At 44.6% G+C, this 17,786-nt stretch overlaps 1 protein-coding gene across 10 annotated transcripts in view; it reads left to right on the plus strand.

Annotated features, from left to right (window-relative positions):
* Positions 1-17,786, plus strand: part of rtkna (rhotekin a) — a 112,733-nt gene that overhangs the window by 92,009 nt on the left and 2,938 nt on the right. For 6 of the 10 annotated variants that reach the window (XR_003870032.1, XR_003870033.1, XM_029717869.1 and 3 more), the window contains exons 2-11: positions 3,036-3,235; positions 3,404-3,465; positions 8,939-8,992; positions 11,541-11,658; positions 12,393-12,614; positions 12,830-12,924; positions 13,457-13,563; positions 13,646-13,777; positions 14,580-14,745; positions 14,949-15,053. Coding sequence is in view for 8 of the 10 variants with exons in the window: in XM_029717869.1 (XP_029573729.1) it covers positions 3,036-3,235; positions 3,404-3,465; positions 8,939-8,992; positions 11,541-11,658; positions 12,393-12,614; positions 12,830-12,924; positions 13,457-13,563; positions 13,646-13,777; positions 14,580-14,745; positions 14,949-15,053 (1,261 nt within the window). In the remaining 2 variants the exon portion in view is untranslated. The remainder of the gene's footprint in view (positions 1-3,035; positions 3,236-3,403; positions 3,466-8,938; positions 8,993-11,540; positions 11,659-12,392; positions 12,615-12,829; positions 12,925-13,456; positions 13,564-13,645; positions 13,778-14,579; positions 14,746-14,948; positions 15,054-17,786) is intronic. The other 4 variants (XM_029717872.1, XM_029717876.1, XM_029717874.1 and 1 more) reach the window with 3 other exon arrangements.

The following is a 17,786-nucleotide window of genomic DNA, read 5'->3' on the forward strand; positions in this document are numbered from 1 at the left end:
GGTTAATTCTGCGTGGCTACAGGGTTAAAACAGAAACAACTCAAAGGGTTAAGTTGAGGTATTCATTCCAAGTGGTTATAATTAAAAACAACATGCTGTTTCCACCAATTATCAACCATCAGGAGTTGGCGTTCAGTGCTGGGAAATTATTTTTATTGTTTCTGCAGAGGATGGCGTATATCGATGTTCTCAGGACCTTATCAAACAGCCGTCTATTTTTAGTGATCAGGCTGAAGGAGAGTGCACAGTTATGAGGAGAGTGCACAGTTATGAACTTGAAAAGTTATTAATGAACTAATTAGGCACATTTGGGCAGTCTTGATACAAAATGTTTAACAGAAATGCAGTGGTTAATTGGATCTAAACCTTTGCACATACACTGCTGCCATCTAGTGGCCAAAATCTAAATTGCGCCTTGGCTGGAATAATACATTATGGCCTTTCTCTTGCATTTCAATGATTGTACAAAAAAAAGTATTTTTCTTTGTATTATCTTTTACCAGATCTGATGTTATTCTCCTACATTCATTTCACATTTCCACAGACTTCACAAATACCCCCCCCTCCCCCCCCCCCCTCCCCCCCAGTTACTGCCTTGCCTCCTGACCCATGGTGCCAGAACCAAACTACGACAGAGTGTCCAGGGCTACTTGGCCCATCCATAGGGGCTACTTGGCCCATCCATAGGGGGTACTTGAAGAATCATGAGACCAAAATCTAACTGGTAAAATGCATATGAAAGTGTACTTTAGGCGTACTCCAGGTAGAGCAACATTTTGTTGGTGGTACAGTAACCGAAAAAGGTTGAGAACCACTGTCCTACTTGAACAAGACATTGGTTTTGGGTGATTATTATAATGTTTTTGTATATTTGCATCTGGTGGAATTTGTGTTTGTGCGTATGTGATAGCATAGGCTATGTCTCTGTGTATGTGATGGCATAGGCTATGTCTCTGTGTATGTGATAGCATAGGCTATGTTTGTGTGTATGAGGGATGGATAGACTAACAGAAAGTCTGAGGCTGTTACTTTGTGCATGTCTTGAAACTAGGGTGTGTATGTTTACATGTGACAATCTTGCGTGTGTATGTGAAGGAGAGAGAGAGCCCATGTGTTGTGTGTTAATGACAGTCTGCTGATGTGTGTTCCTCTCGCCCCTCATGATCATATCCCACAGCTCCCTGGGGCCTCTCTTGGTTCTGCCCCTCCCTCCCTCTCCTGGCCCTCCTGGCCCTGCCCCTCCCTTTTTGATTATTACATAATTCCATATGTGTTATTTTATAGTTTTGATGTCTTCACTATTGTTCTACAATGTAGAAAATAGTAAAAATAAAGAAAAACCCTTGAACGTGTAGGTGTGCCCAAACTTTTGACTGATACTGTGTGTGTGTGTGTGTGTGTGTGTGTGTGTGTGTGTGTGTGTGTGTGTGTGTGTGTGTGTGTGTGTGTGTGTGTGTGTGTGTGTGTGTGTGTGTGACTTTTTCCACATTTTGTTACATTACAGCCTTATTCTAAAATGTCTTGAATAGTTTTTCCCCCCTCATCAATCTACAGACAATACCACATAATTACAAAGCAAAAACAGTTTTTTTGAAATGTTTGCTAATTTATTTAAAAAAAAAACTTTAATCACATTTACGTAAGTATTCAGACCCTTTTATCAGTACTTTGCTGAAGCACCTTTGGCAGCGATTACAACGTCAAGTCTTCTTGGGTATGAAGCTACAAGCTTGGCACACCTGTATTTGGGGAGTTTCTCCCATTCTTCTCTGCAGATCCTCTCAAGCTCTGTCAGGTTGGATGGGGAGCGTCGCTGCACAGCTATTTTCAGGTCTCTCCAGAGATGTTCGATCAGGTTCAAGTCCAGGCTCTGGCTTAGCCATTCAAGGACATTCAGAGACTTGTCCTGATGCCACTCCTGCGTTGTCTTGGCTGTGAGCTTAGGGTCATTGTCTTGTTGGAAGGTGAACCTTCGCCCCAGTCTGAGGTCCTGAGTGCTCTGGAGCAGGTTTTCATCAAGGATCTCTCTGTACATTGCGCCTTTTATCTTTTCCTTGATCCTAACTGGTCTCCCAGTCCCTGCTGCTGACAAACATCCCCACAGCATGATGCTGCCACCACCATGCTTCACCGTAGGGATGGTACCTGGTTTCCTCCAGACATGACGTTTGGCATTCAGGCCAAAGAGTTCAATCTTGGTTTCATCAGACCAGAGAATCTTGTTTCACTGGTGCCTTTCATGTGCCTTTTACTGAGGAGTGGCTTCTGTCTGGCCACTCTACCACAAAGGCCTTATTGGTGGAGTCCTGCAGAGATGGTTGTCCTTCTGGAAGGTTCTCCCATCTCCACAGAGGAACTCAGGAGCTCTGTCAGAGTGATCATCGGGTTCTTGGTCACCTCCCTGACCAAGGCCCTTCTCCCCCGATTACTCAGTTTAGCCGGACGGCCAGCTCTAGGAAGAGTCTTGGTGTTTCCAAACTTTTCCATTTAAGAATGATGGAGGCTACTGTGTTCTTGGGGACCTTCAATGCTGCAGAAATGTTTTGGTACCCTTCCCCAGATCTGTGCCTCAACACAATCCTGTCACAGACAATTCCTTCGAACTCATGGCTTGGTTTTTGCTCTGACATGCACTGTCAACTGTGGGATCTTATGTAGACAGGTGTGTATGTTAGATGATTAAGCATCTTGGTGTCTGCGTGCCGGAGGGGAGGCAGAAGGGCGTGAGGGCATATTTACAGCTTCTTCCTGACTACTCTGTGCCCCGACCGACCCCACGCCTCACCGCACAGAGACACCAGAACGCTTTCAGGGATACATCCCACTAATGGGCCCACGAGAGACACACACACACACACGTTTACCCTCTCTCTCCCATTAACACAAATGCTCTTCTTCACAGTCATTGTCACATTTAAACTGAACTGTCACACTTACCCTCTTGTTACAGTTTCACTCCACGCTCAAAGACCAACCCTGTTCCAGTCAGTGAACTGTCCTAACCCATCTCTCCCTCCCTCTCTCTCTGCCTGCAGGACAGTAACATCCAGAAGAAGATAGACCATGAGATCCGGATGCGTGATGGAGCCTGTAAGCTGCTGGCTGCCTGCTCCCAGAGAGACCAGGCCCTAGAGGCCTCCAAGAGCCTGCTCACCTGCAACATCCGCATCATGGCCTACATGTCGGAGCTGCAGAGGATGAAGGAGGCCCAGGTCATGCAGAGGGTCGCACTAAGGTCAGAGGGCAAACGGGCAGGGCAAGGGGCCGGGGTAGGAACTTAGAGGCACACAAATGGAGCTATACCCGTAGGGTGAAGGATTTAATGTGGTCTGAGTGGGCAATTGAGCAGTGTTTACAATTAGAATTTCCGTTGTTGTCATCCTCTTCTTTCTGTCTCTACTAGGTCATCGGACGCAGGGCCCACGGACGACAGACTACCCTGTAAAGGAAAGGTGGCCATCTCAGGTAGGCCCCCCCGTGTGTGTGTGTGTGTGTGTGTGTGTGTGTACCTATGTGAAGGAAAGATGCATGTCTACCCAATAGCAGAGCTTCATGCCCTGACACCCTGTCTCATCTCCTACTATGCCATGCATATGCTGTCCGTCATGCTGAGGGGGGGTCATGATGATAAGCAAGATCGTCTCTGGGTCTCATAGCCACCCCCCACTGAGGACCCCCCACTAGGGAGGTGTGAGGGTATGTGGGTTATGGAAAGGGGTAAACTTAAAGGGTGAGTGTGGGATAAGTGGTTAGGCTGCGTGTAAGGGGGGTACAATGAGGGAGGAATGGTTTGGGGGGAGAGGGAGGAATGGGTTTGGGGGAGAGGGAGGAATGGTTTGGGGGGGAGAGGGAGGAATGGGTTTGGGGGAGAGGGAGGAATGGGTTGGGGGAGGAATGGGTTTGGGGGGAGAGGGAGGAATGGGTTTGGGGGAGAGGGAGGAATGGGTTGGGGGAGGAATGGGTTTGGGGGAGAGGGAGGAATGGGTTGGGGGAGGAATGGGTTTGGGGGAGAGGGAGGATTGGGTTGGGGGGAGGAATGGGTTTGGGGGAGAGGGAGGAATGGGTTGGGGGGAGGAATGGGTTTGGGGAGAGGGAGGAATGGGTTTGGGGGAGAGGGAGGAATGGGTTGGGGGAGGAATGGGTTTGGGGGAGAGGGAGGATTGGGTTGGGGGGAGGAATGGGTTTGGGGGAGAGGGAGGAATGGGTTGGGGGGAGGAATGGGTTTGGGGGGAGAGGGAGGAATGGGTTTGGGGGGAGAGGGAGGAATGGGTTTGGGAGGAATGGGTTTGGGGTAGAGGGAGGAATGGGTTTGGGGGAGAGGGAAGAATGGGTTTGGGGGAGGAATGGGTTTGGGGGGATAAGGAATGAAGGGGTGAGGATGACGTTAGGAGGATTTAAACATTTTATGGTTTAAAGAAATTTGGCAAAAGAGGTGGCAAACAAGTCATGCTGCTCAGCTGATTGGTTGACATATTGTCAATGGAGAAATGTTGTGACTAAACTTAACACAAAGAAAAATAACTTGTATTACCAAATAAAGATAAATGACATAAAACACAATGGAAAAATACTACCTTAAATGATATCATGGGCAGAAAACCCAATTCATCTCCATCATTCATTGAAGGTGGAAAAACTCAGACATGAAATGACAACTTTGAACAGTAAACCATCATATTTTTGTATAAAAGATCTAATAATGCAGTTTTGAATTTGGTCAAGTCAGTGTGGGAGAGGTGGGAAAACTATTGTTATCCATCAATAATGATGGCCTCCAACTGACCTCCAACTTCTCTTTAACACTAGTAAAACCAAATGCATGCTTTTCAACCGTTCGCTGCCCGCACCCGCCCGTCCGACTAGCATCACCACCCTGGACGGTTCTGATCTAGAATATGTTGACAACTACAAATACCTAGGTGTCTGGTTAGACTGTAAACTCTCCTTCCAGACTCATATTAAACATCGCCAATCCAAAATCAAATCTAGAATCGGCTTTCTATTTCGCATCAAAGCCTCCTACACTCACGCCGCCAAACTTACCCTAGTAAAACTGACTATCCTACCGATCCTCAACTTCGGCGATGTCATCTACAAAATAGCTTCCGTTACTCTACTCAGCAAACTGGATGCAGTCTATCACAGTGCCATGCGTTTTGTTACCAAATCACCTTATACCACCCACCACTGCGACCTGTACGCTCTAGTCGGCTGGCCCTCGCTACATATTCGTCGCCAGACCCACTGGCTCCAGGTCATCTATAAGTCTATGCTAGGTAAAGCTCCACCTTCTCTCAGTTCACTGGTCACGATAACAACACCCACCCGTAGCACACGTTCCAGCAGGTATATCTCACTGATCGTCCCCAAAGCCAACACCTCATTTGGCCACCTCTCCTTCCAGTTCTTTGCTACTAGTGACTGGAACGAATTGCAAAAATCGCTGAAGTTGGAGACTTTTATTTCCCTCACCAACTTTAAACATCAGCTATCTGAGCAGCTAACCGATCGCTGCAGCTGTACATAGTCCATCTGTAAATTGCCTACCCAATCTACCTACCTCATCCCCATACTGTTTTTATTTTATTTACTTTTCTGCTCTTTTCCACACCAGTATTTCTACTTGCACATCATCATATGCTCATTTATCACTCCAGTGTTAATCTGCTAAATTGTAATTATTCGCTCCTATGGCCTATTTATTGCCTACCTCCTCATGCCTTTTGCACACACTGTATATAGACTTACTTTTTTTCTACTGTGTCATTGACTTGTTTATTGTGTTATTGGCTTGTTTATTGTTTACTCCAAGTGTAACTCTGTTGTTGTCTGTGTCACACTGCTTTGCTTTATCTTGGCCAGGTCGCAGTTGTAAATGAGAACTTGTTCTCAACTTGCCTACCTGGTTAAATAAAGGTGAAATAAAAAAGAATAAGCCACCAGGTATAGACAACCTTGATGGGAAACTGTTGAGAATGGTAGCAGACTGTGTTACAATATACTCAGCAAAAACAGAAACGTCCCTTTTTCAGGACCAAGTCTTTTAAAGATAATTTGTAAAAATCCAAATAACTTCACAGATATTCATTGTGAAGGGTTTAAACACTGTTTCCCATGGTTGTTCAATGAACCATACACAATTAATGAACATGCACCTGTGGAACGGTTGTTAAGACACTAACAGCTTACAGACGGTAGGCAATTAAGGTCACAGTTATGAAAACGTAGGACACTAAAGAGGCCTTTCTACTGACTCTGAGAAACACCAAAAGAAAGATGCCCAGGGTCACTGCTCATCTGTGTGAACGTGCCTTAGGCATGCTGCAAGGAGGCATGAGGACTGCAGATGTGGCCAGGGCAATAAACTGCAATGTCCGTACTGTGAGACACCTAAGACAGTGCTAAAGGGAGACAGGACGGACAGTTGATCGTCCTCGCAGTGGCAGACCATGTGTAACAACACCTGCACAGGATCGGTACATCCAAATATCACACCTGCAGGATGGGTACAGGATGGCAACAACAACTGCCCGAGTTACACAAGGAACGCACAATCCCTCCATCAGTGCTCAGACTGTCCCCAATAGGCTGAGAGAGGCTGGACTGAGGGCTTATAGGCCTGTTGTAAGGCAGGTCCTCACCAGACATCACCGGCAACAACGTCGCCTATGGGCACAAACCCATTGTCGCTGGACCAGACAGGACTGACAAAAAGTGCTCTTCACTGACGAGTCATGGTTTTGTCTCACCAGGGGTGATGGTCGGATTCGCGTTTATCGTCAAAGGAATGAGCGTTACACCGAGGCCTGTACTCTGAAGCGGGATCGAGGTGGAGGGTCCGTCGTGGTCTGGGGCGGTGTGTCATAGCATCATCGGACTATTTACACATGTTAAGTTTGCTTAAAATAAACGCAGTTGACCGTGAAAGTATGTTTATTTTTTTGTTTATATGTCATTTAGCAGACGCTTTTATCCAAAACGACTTAGTCAGGCGTGCATATATTTTTTTTATGTATTTATGGTCCTGGGACTCGAACTCACAATCTTGGCATTGCAAGCACCATGCTCTACCAACTGAGCCGTATTACCACCCCTATTTGCTACATCTTTAACCAAAGCTTAGAATGTGTGTGTCCACAGGCGTGGAAGGAAGCTAAAGTAATTCCACTGCCTAAAAATAGTAAAGCACCCTTTGCTGGCTTTAACAGCCGCCCAATCAGTTTGCTGCCTGTTCTTAGTAAACTGATGGAGAGGATTGTGTTTGACCAAATACAATGCTATTCTTCAGAAAAGTTAACTACTGACTTTCATCATGGGTATAGAGGGCACTCAACTACTACTGCACTGACTTAGATGACTGATGATTGGTTAATGGTAATGGATAATAAGTTGGAGTAATATTGTTAGATTTCAGTGCAGCCTTTGATGTTATTGATTATAAATTGAAAAAACAAACTTGCTGTGGCTTTACATCACCTGTCATCACATGGTTGGAGAGTTATTTATCCCCCCAAAAAACAGAGAATATTATTCAATGGAATCTTCTCTAACATCAGATATGTACAGTGCGGTGTCCCTCAGGGCAGTTGCCTTGGAACGTTACTCTTCTCTATTTTTACAAATTATTTGTCACTGGTCTTACACAAAGCTAGAATGAGTATGTATGCAGCTGATTCCACACTCTACATGTCAGCACCCAAAGCCAGTGAGCTCACTGAAATTTGTGTTTTGATTCCAAAAAATGTTGTATGTTGACATGCACAGTAATAATTCGATATTCAACTGATTATGCCAGTAGGCAGATTATGCAATAGTCATGTAAACGCCTTATTCTACTTATCTTAATCGGCGTATGGTCAAAATCGAAATAAGCATCTGCTGATTAAAACACCTGTTTTTCTGGGCAATATTTAGAATTATCAGGACGTGTAAACATCTTAATGGGCATTCCAGGGGTGTATCTGATCTGCTCATGTGCCAGCACCGGGAGCTCAAATCTCCCTCTTTAGCGTGAGTGAAGTGAGTTTGGAACAACTGAATGTACGTGTCTTAGAAGTAGTTTTCACAAACCAACATTATATATTATATCCGAACTCAAAATCAAATAGGCTTCCCAAAAGTAACATGGTCGCTGTGGTAGAGTGTTTAGTTTGATTGGCGATTTTCAGCATTGATCAGAGTGCCATCAGGTAGCCTGATTTCAGATGTGTCCATGTAAACAGGATTATTAAGGAATTCTTCTTCCAAAGCAGTTACACATTTTAATCAAACTATTATATTCATCTGACTATCCACAATAGTCTCATTATTGTTTGCATGTAAACATACTCCTACTCATTAAAGGGTGTGATCATTGTGCAAGTTGAGGAAGCCAAACTCCTAGGTATAACATTAGATGGTCAATTATCATGTCTGTTATACAAATATTTTTTTAGACAAAAGTCAACTGTACTAGTTGTTCAGGCTTTGGTCTTGTCCTATCTTGATAACTGTCTGGTAATATGGTCATGTACTGCAAAGAAAGACCTAGCAAAGCTGCAGCTGGCTCAAAACAGAGCAGCCCACCTTGCCCTTAACAGCACATAGAGAACTAACATCAACAACATGCATGCCAGTCTTTCCTGGTTGATGAGAGATTAACTGCTTCTCTTTTAGTTTTTTTGAGGAATACTGTGACAAATTCCAGATTGTCTAAATAATCAAATAACATTCAGCTCAGACACCCATACAGTGAGGGGAAAAAGTATTTGATCCCCTGCTGATTTTGTACGTTTGCCCACTGACAAAGAAATGATCAGTCTATAATTTTAATGTTAGGTTTATTTGAACAGTGAGAGACAGAATAACAACAAAAAAATCCAGAAAAACGCATGTCAAAAATGTTATAAATTGATTTGCATTTTAATGAGGGAAATAAGTATTTCCTTTGTCATTGCAGACCTGCGGATCCCTCTCATGTGGAAAGACACAGAGTACTTCAAGAACAAAGGAGGTGAGGAGTCAGTGTGCTAGAACTGGTGGGAATAGACTCATCAATGATTTGTGTCAGTGTGCTAGAACTGGTGGGAATAGACTCATCAATGATTCATGTCAGTGTGCTAGAACTGGTGGGAATAGACTCATCAATGATTCATGTCAGTGTGCTAGAACTGGTGGGAATAGACTCATCAATGATTTGTGTCAGTGTGCTAGAACTGGTGGGAATAGACTCATCAATGATTTGTGTCAGTGTGCTAGAACTGGTGGGAATAGACTCATCAATGATTCGTGTCAGTGTGCTAGAACTGGTGGGAATAGACTCATCAATGATTCGTGTCAGTGTGCTAGAACTGGTGGGAATAGACTCATCAATGATTCGTGTCAGTGTGCTAGAACTGGTGGGAATAGACTCATCAATGATTCATGTCAGTGTGCTAGAACTGGTGGGAATAGACTCATCAATGATTCATGTCAGTGTGCTAGAACTGGTGGGAATAGACTCATCAATGATTCATGTCAGTGTGCTAGAACTGGTGGGAATAGACTCATCAATGATTCATGTCAGTGTGCTAGAACTGGTGGGAATAGACTCATCAATGATTCGTGTCAGTGTGCTAGAACTGGTGGGAATAGACTCATCAATGATTCATGTCAGTGTGCTAGAACTGGTGTGAATAGACTCATCAATGATTCATGTCAGTGTGCTAGAACTGGTGGGAATAGACTCATCAATGATTCATGTCAGTGTGCTAGAACTGGTGGGAATAGACTCATCAATGATTCATGTCAGTGTGCTAGAACTGGTGGGAATAGACTCATCAATGATTCATGTCAGTGTGCTAGAACTGGTGGGAATAGACTCATCAATGATTCGTGTCAGTGTGCTAGAACTGGTGGGAATAGACTCATCAATGATTCATGTCAGTGTGCTAGAACTGGTGTGAATAGACTCATCAATGATTCGTGTCAGTGTGCTAGAACTGGTGGGAATAGACTCATCAATGATTTGTGTCAGTGTGCTAGAACTGGTGGGAATAGACTCATCAATGATTCATGTCAGTGTGCTAGAACTGGTGGGAATAGACTCATCAATGATTCATGTACTATTATCCATCGCTTTGATTTTGTGTGAAGAGATGTGGTGTGAGTCAACTGAGTGAGTGAAGCCATGTGAATCGATTAGAATTTGGGTAAAGTGGTATCCACAAAGCCTCCCAGAGTAGGATGGCTGATCTAGAATCAGTTTCATCTTTTAGATGATAATGAATAACATTACATGGACAGGTGGGAGATCTGATCCTAGATCAGCACTCCTACTCTGAGACGCGTTGTGGATACGGGCCCTGGGAAAGAATACTCTTAACGTATAAGAACTGAAGCATGTGAGCATAACAGTTCATGCTCTTTTAAAAAGACTTAACTTCTATACGGCTATTGAAATGTATGAACGTTTCTATTTTTCCCTCTGTAAAGTCAGCAGCTCACTGACAAGCAGACATTCCTACAGTAAGTGATTGGATATGATGGCCTCTGGCTTAGAAACCTGCTGCACAGACAGCCCTCTTCTGTTCTGTTGTCTTTGTCTGTGCTACTGCAGCAAAGAGGCCTGGATCTGCGTAGGATCTGGTAATTGTAGTTCTAGGTGCTCTTTTGATACCGCTGTGTTATGGTTTAAGGTCAAAATGTTATGTTAAAAAAAAGAAAGTGCTGAATCCCGACTCCTAGGTGAGGTCTGAAACCCGACTCCTAGGTGAGGTCTGAAACCCGACTCCTAGGTGAGGTCTGCATGATAATATATATGCATATAGATAATAGATCTATATGCATATTAATGAACTCTGGGGACAGGAGTCTTGGTGGAGCTTAATGAGGCAATTAGTGCAGGTTGTTAAGTGCAGTGGGAAGATAAGAAAGCCCAAGATGGCAAGGACAGAGTGTGTGCTTTTGATGCATGCATGCACTCACACACCCGCACTCACACTCCCAAATACATTTAGTGTAAAATGATACTCACACTCCCAAATACATTTATTGTAAAATGATACTCACACTCCCAAATACATTTAGTGTAAAATGATACACTCACACTCCCAAATACATTTAATGTAAAATGATACACTCACACACCATGCTGCAGAACACTCTTAAAGCTACTTAGGCCAGACTCTCACAGTGCGGCTGTCCAAGTACAACAGCTGCTAGAGTTGGTGTTGTTCCTCCCAGTCTGTCCAGTGTGACAGCCAAACCCACAATCCTCCAATCATTCACTCTGTAGCCTCCGTCTGTTTAAAACATCCACAGAGGGTGCAGATGGTGCCAGAGGAGTTCTCAAGTGGGGAAATCTAGTCAAATGTCTTCCACATGCTGCTTTTCTCACCTCTCTCTACCTCTCTACCTCTCTCTACCTCTCTCTCTACCTCTCTCTCTACCTCTCTCTCTACCTCTCTCTCTCTACCTCTCCCTTCTCTCTCTACCTCTCTCTTCTCTCTCTGACCCCCCTTCCCTCTTAACCTCTCTTTACTTCTCCCTTCTCTCTGTCTGTCTCTCTTTACCTCTCTCAGAGCTGCATCGGTGTGCAGTGTTCTGTCTGCTCCAGGTGGGGGCGGAGATCCACGACACAGACATGGTGATAGTGGACCGGACACTCACCGACATCTGCTTTGACAACACCATAGTGTTGTAAGTCCTATTTGTGTTGTATCTAAGGCTGTGTTTACACAATTATTGGCAAAAGAGCTAATCTGATTGGTCAAAAGACCAATTAGTGGAAATATATCAGAATTGGGCTGCCTGTGTAAACACAGCCTTGCTGTCTTATCTTTCATATAGAGAGTGTTGTTTAGCCTGTATAAGGGCATGTTTATTTAATGTCATGATTGTAGGATAAAGATACATAAGATAAAGGTAGATAATGGATATATTTTTGAAATCCTGTATCAGTAACTGTGTGTGTGCCATTCACCAATTGAGGGTGAATGGGCAAGACAAAATATTTTAGTATGGTAGTAGGTGCCAGGTGCATTGGTTTGTGTTATGAACTGCAATGTTGCTGGGGTTTTCACACTCAACAGTTTCCCATGTGTATCAAGAATGGTCCACCACCCAAAGGACATCCAGCCAACTTGACAAAACTGTGGGAAGCATTGGAGTCAACATGGGCCAGCTTCCCTGTGGAACGGTTCTGACACCATGTAGAGTCCATACCCTGACGAATTGAGGCTGTTCTCAGGGCAAAAGGGTCTGCAACTCAATATTAGGAAGGTGTTCCTAATGTTTGTACCCTCGGTGTACATTCTGTGTATGTATAAGTATGTGTTTTTGGTGACTGTGTGTGTTTGTATATATTTGTTTTTGCTGTGTGCATGTGTGCACGTATAACTGTGTATCTCTCCATATGTGTTTGCCGTGTCAAGCAGCGAGGCCAGCCCGGGATTTGAGCTGCGCGTGGAGCTGTACAGCTGCTGTTCAGAGGAGGACTACTCGACAGGGAGCACGCCTCGGAAACTAGCCAGCAAACTGAGCAGCTCTCTGGGCCGTTCGGCAGGGAAGAAGCTCCGCGTCGCCATGGACCCTGGAGCCTGCAGCCCCATCAGCAACGGAGGAGCCACACTGCTGCTGCCTCTACCCACAGTAGTGTGAGTGTGTTTATGTTGTGTACACACGCTACTTCTGGAGTGATATTCACACACCCTGAGACGTATTTCTAGGCATGTAGTGTAGTCATTCATACAGACACACGTATGCAGTCCTGCAGCGAAACACCCACACCAAGTCACTGACGTACACACCGTGTATTTAGTCCCATAGTCACACAGCTCACCAGTGCCTCTGCCATGTGTTCTGTTCGCAGGGGACCGAAGTACCATCTCCTGGCCCACACCACCCTGTCACTGTCACACGTCCAGGACAGCTTCCGCACACATGACCTCAGCATCTCGGGCAACGGTAGGTCACCGTAGGGATGTGGTATATCCATGTACAGTAAATATGGGTCAGACTTCTCTTTCTCTCCCTCCCTCTGTTTCAGTACCTCTCGCTCTCTCAGCTCCCCACACCTCTCTGATTCAGAGGGTTTGGGTTAAATGCGGAAGACAACATTTTGGTTGAATGCATTGTTGTGCAACTGACTAGATATCCTCTTTCCCATCTCATTCTCTCTCCATTTATCCCAGTCTCCTTCCTCTCCCAGCAAGGATGTTAGCTGCCTGACAGTCATTGTCAAGGTCATAGTAATAAATTGGAGTCAGTGCTGTGTAAAACTCCAATGATGAGGTGTACAGGAGAGTAGACACCCTGACTTGTGCTGCTGCTTAATTCATTGCCCCTTACAGCTGTAATAAAGTTTGATGGGCACTCCACTGTTGTTCGGGGCTCACCTTGCAGCTGTGAGACTTTTATGGTATTGTGTGTGTGTGTAGATGTATTGTTTTGTTTCATTCCTTTCTCTCTCTATCCTCCTCTCTGTCTTTCCCTGTAGAGGAGTGTTCCCACTGGGTGCCTCTGTACGGCAGTGTGTGTTGTCGCCTGGCTGCCCAGCCTCACTGTATGACCCAGCAGATGATGAGCGGCTGCTTGAAGGTCAAGGTGAGGGTGTCTGTGTCTGTGTGTGTTTGGGAGGATAGCAAGGCATGTCTCTCTCTCTAATTAGCACCTTTGTCTCTCACAGCAGTTTGGAGGTGACCCTCAGAGTTGGACAAACGTCTACGGCGTCCTTAAAGGGACAAACCTTTTCTGTTACCACCAGCAAGAGGATGTAGAGGCTAACATAGAGCCAGCTTTTACCATTTCCATCAATAAGGTCAGTGGATGGAGAAAAAACTTCCCACATACGCACACTCTCAACATGAAACAAAAAAGCATGCTAGCTGGTGGACCCTGGCCCACAGCAAAAAGTCCTCATTCAGCTTCAGACAGAAACAGTTCTGTAGAATCATGCATCAATCAGCAGCTCTGACTGCTCTGCTCTCAGGATCAAGCTGAACCCAGTGAGGCGGAACAGGGCACTGCTGCCTCCTGCTGGTGGGGATGGGGAAATACATTTGGAGTAATGTCTTTAGGGCGTCACAATAACATCTCCTTTTTCCTGAAATGTACACTCGTTTACCACTTCCCAAAGCATTGGATTGGTGGAGGCATGGGCTACAGGAAGTTTCCACCCATTATACCAGTCATTTCCTTTCAAATTAGTGAAGGGAAGTGAACATGTGCACACTTTGGGAGGAATGAGAGACAATTGGGACGTATTTCACTTTTATTTCACTAGGCAAGTCAGTTAAGAACAAATTCTTATTTACAATGACGGCCTACCCCGGCAAACCTGGACCACGCTGGGCCCAATTGTGCACCGCCCAATCACGGCCGGATGTGATACAGCCTGGATAGCTCATAACTGGGACAGATTCATGCTTGAGGTTACTTGAGTGGACTTGGCATATATGTCACTCACTGCTCTGTGTGTCAGTAAGTGCATTCACGCACTGTGAGTTGACGAGAAAAGAAATGCTTTGATGCTTAAATTAATCTTTTTGGGGGGGGTTATTGAATCATTTGGTCAAATGCAACATTATTAGCTGATTGTGTGTGTGTATCCGGTGTGTTAGAAGACGAGAATACGGGCGTTGGAGAAGGACCTCCACAATAAGGCCCAGAGTATCTGTATCAGTAACCATTATGGAGGAGAGGAGGTGACACACACACTCTCAGCAGACAGTCGTGAAGACACACATCGCTGGATGGAAGCCTTCTGGCAGCAGTTCTATGACATGAGTAAGTAGGCTGATCACATGATTAGGGGCCTGAGATCTTCATTGGTGAGCTCAGGAAAAACTCCTGGCCCTAGAGTAGACATACACTATAGGTCCTGATATGCTCTTGTTCATGTGCTCATTGACTCCTGATGGGTCGTTAGTAGTTTTCTCAGGTTGATTTGGATGTTGGAAGATGACTGACAGTTTCCTTCTTCCCTGCAGGCCAATGGAAGCAGTGCTGTGACGACTTAATGAAGATTGAGCTGCCATCGCCCCGGAAAGCAACCCTGGTCACATCGAAACAGGGTTCTCTTTACCACGAAATGGGTAAGACAGCGACCCAAATTGTCCAAAATACTTTTTATATGATTCAGTAATGTGTTGTGGACACTTAGACTTGAGTTTCTTTCCACTTTTATTTATTTGTAATAAATCTAGAACATATAGTAATTTGTTAGTTAGTTTATAAGTTTAGGGTTACAAAAATTATAGCTTAATAATAGGTTACAAAAACAAATAAATGAAATATATACTGAACAAAAATATATAAATGCAACATGCAACAATTTCAATGATTTTACTCAGTTACAGTTCATATAAGGAAATCAGTGAATAGAAATAAATAAATGAGGCACTAATCTATAGATTTCACATGACTGGGCAGGGGCGCAGCCATGGATGGGCCTGGGAGTGCATAGGCCCACCCACTTGGGAGCCAGGCCCAGCCAATAAAAAACCAAATCCCTACAAAATGGCTTTATTACAGACAGAAATACTCCTCAATTTCATCAGCTGTCCGGGTGGCTGGTCTCAGATGATCCCGCAGGTAAAGAAGCCGGATGTGGAGGTCCTGGGCTGGCGTGGTTACACGTGGTCTGCAGTTGTGAGACCAGTTGGCCGTACTGCCAAATTCTCTAAAACAACCTTGGAGGCGGCTTATGGTAGAGAAATGAACATTAAATTCTCTGTCAACAGCTCTGGTGGACATTCCTGCAGTCAGCATGCCAATTGCACACTCCTTCAAAACTGTGTCATTGTGTTGTGGGACAAAACTGCACATTTTAAAGTGGCCTTTTATTGTCTTCAGCACCAGGTGCATCTGTGTAATGATCGTGCTGTTTTTAATTGTATTTTTTAATCAGCTTCTTAATATGCCACACCTGTCAGGTGAATGGATTATTATTATCTTGCTCACTACCAGGGCTGTAAACATGTGTGCGAAAAATCGTAGAAATACGCTTTTTGTGCTTATGGAACATTTCTGCGATTTTTATTTCAGCTCATGAAACATGGGACCAACACTTTAAATTTAGTTCAGTATATTTCCAGAGGATGATAGTCCCCTTAACTGCATGCGTGTTTCTGACTGTTCTAACAGTGGTGGTACATATGCATGAGCTCTCCCTCGGACTCTAGTCTGAGCTGCCTGCTACCGCACTAGCACACCAACCAACCTCTACAGTGAGGTTAAGAGTATTTGATCCCCTGCTGATTTTGTACGTTTGCCCACTGACAAAGAAATGATCAGTCTATAATTTTAATGGTAGGTTTATTTGAACAGTGAGAGACAATAACAACAAAAAAATCCAGAAAAACGCATGTCAAAAATGTTATAAATTGATTTGCATTTTAATGAGGGAAATAAGTATTTGACCCCTCTGCAAAACATGACTTAGTACTTGGTGGCAAAACCCTTGTTGTCAATCACAGAGGTCAGATGTTTCTTGTAGTTGGCTACCAGGTTTGCACACATCTCAGGAGGGATTTTGTCCCACTCCTCTTTGCAGATCTTCTCCAAGTCATTAAGGTTTCGAGGCTGACGTTTGGCAACTCGAACCTTCAGCTCCCTCCACAAATGTTCTATGGGATTAAGGTCTGGAGACTGGCTAGGCCACTCCAGGACCTTAATGTGCTTCTTCTTGAGCCACTCCTTTGTTGCCTTGGCCGTGTGTTTTGGGTCATTGTCATGCTGGAATACCCATCGACGACTCATTTTCAATGCCCTGGCTGAGGGAAGGAGGTTTTCACCCAAGATTTGACGGTACATGGCCCCGTCCATCGTCCCTTTGATACGGTGAAGTTGTCCTGTCCCCTTAGCAGTAAAACACCCCCAAAGCATAATGTTTCCACCTCCATGTTTGAAGGTGGGGATGGTGTTCTTGGGGTCATAGGCAGCATTCCTCCTCCTCCAATCCCGGCGAGTTGAGTTGATGCCAAAGAGCTCCATTTTGGTCTCATCTGACCACAACACTTTCACCCAGTTGTCCTCTGAATCATTCAGATATACATGCCGTCTGAAGTTTGCCAATGAACGTGCTTTCTTGAGCAGGGGGACCTTGCGGGCGCTGCAGGATTTCAGTCCTTCACGGCGTAGTGTGTTACCAATTCTTTTCTTGGTGACTATGGTCCCAGCTGCCTTGAGATCATTGACAAGATCCTCCTATGTAGTTCTGGGCTGATTCCTCCGTTCTCATGATCATGGCAACTCCACGAGGTGAGATCTTGCATGGAGCCCCAGGCCGAGGGAGATTGACAGTTCTTTTGTCTTTCTTCCATTTGCGAATAATCGCACCAACTGTTGTCACCTTCTCACCAAGCTGCTTGGCGATGGTCTTGTAGCCCATTCCAGCCTTGTGTAGGTCTACAATCTTGTCCCTGACATCCTTGGAGAGCTCTTTGGTTTTGGCCATGGTGGAGAGTTTGGAATCTGATTGATTGATTGATTGCTTCTGTGGACAGGTGTCTTTTATACAGGTAACAAACTGAGATTAGGAGCACTCCCTTTAAGAGTGTGCTCCTAATCTCAGCTCGTTACCTGTATAAAAGACACCTGGGAGCCTGATTGAGAGGGGGTGAAATACTTATTTCCCTCATTAAAATGCAAATCAATTTATAACATTTTTTACATGCATTTTTCTAGATTTTTTTGTTGTTATTCTGTCTCTCATTGTTCAAATAAACCGACCATTAAAATTATAGACTGATCATTTCTTTGTCAGTGGGCAAACATACAAAATCAGCAGGGGATCAAATACTTTTTCCCCTCACTGTATACATGGA

Source organism: Salmo trutta, chromosome 27 (genome assembly GCF_901001165.1).
Source record: "Salmo trutta chromosome 27, fSalTru1.1, whole genome shotgun sequence".
NCBI lineage: Eukaryota > Metazoa > Chordata > Actinopteri > Salmoniformes > Salmonidae > Salmo > Salmo trutta.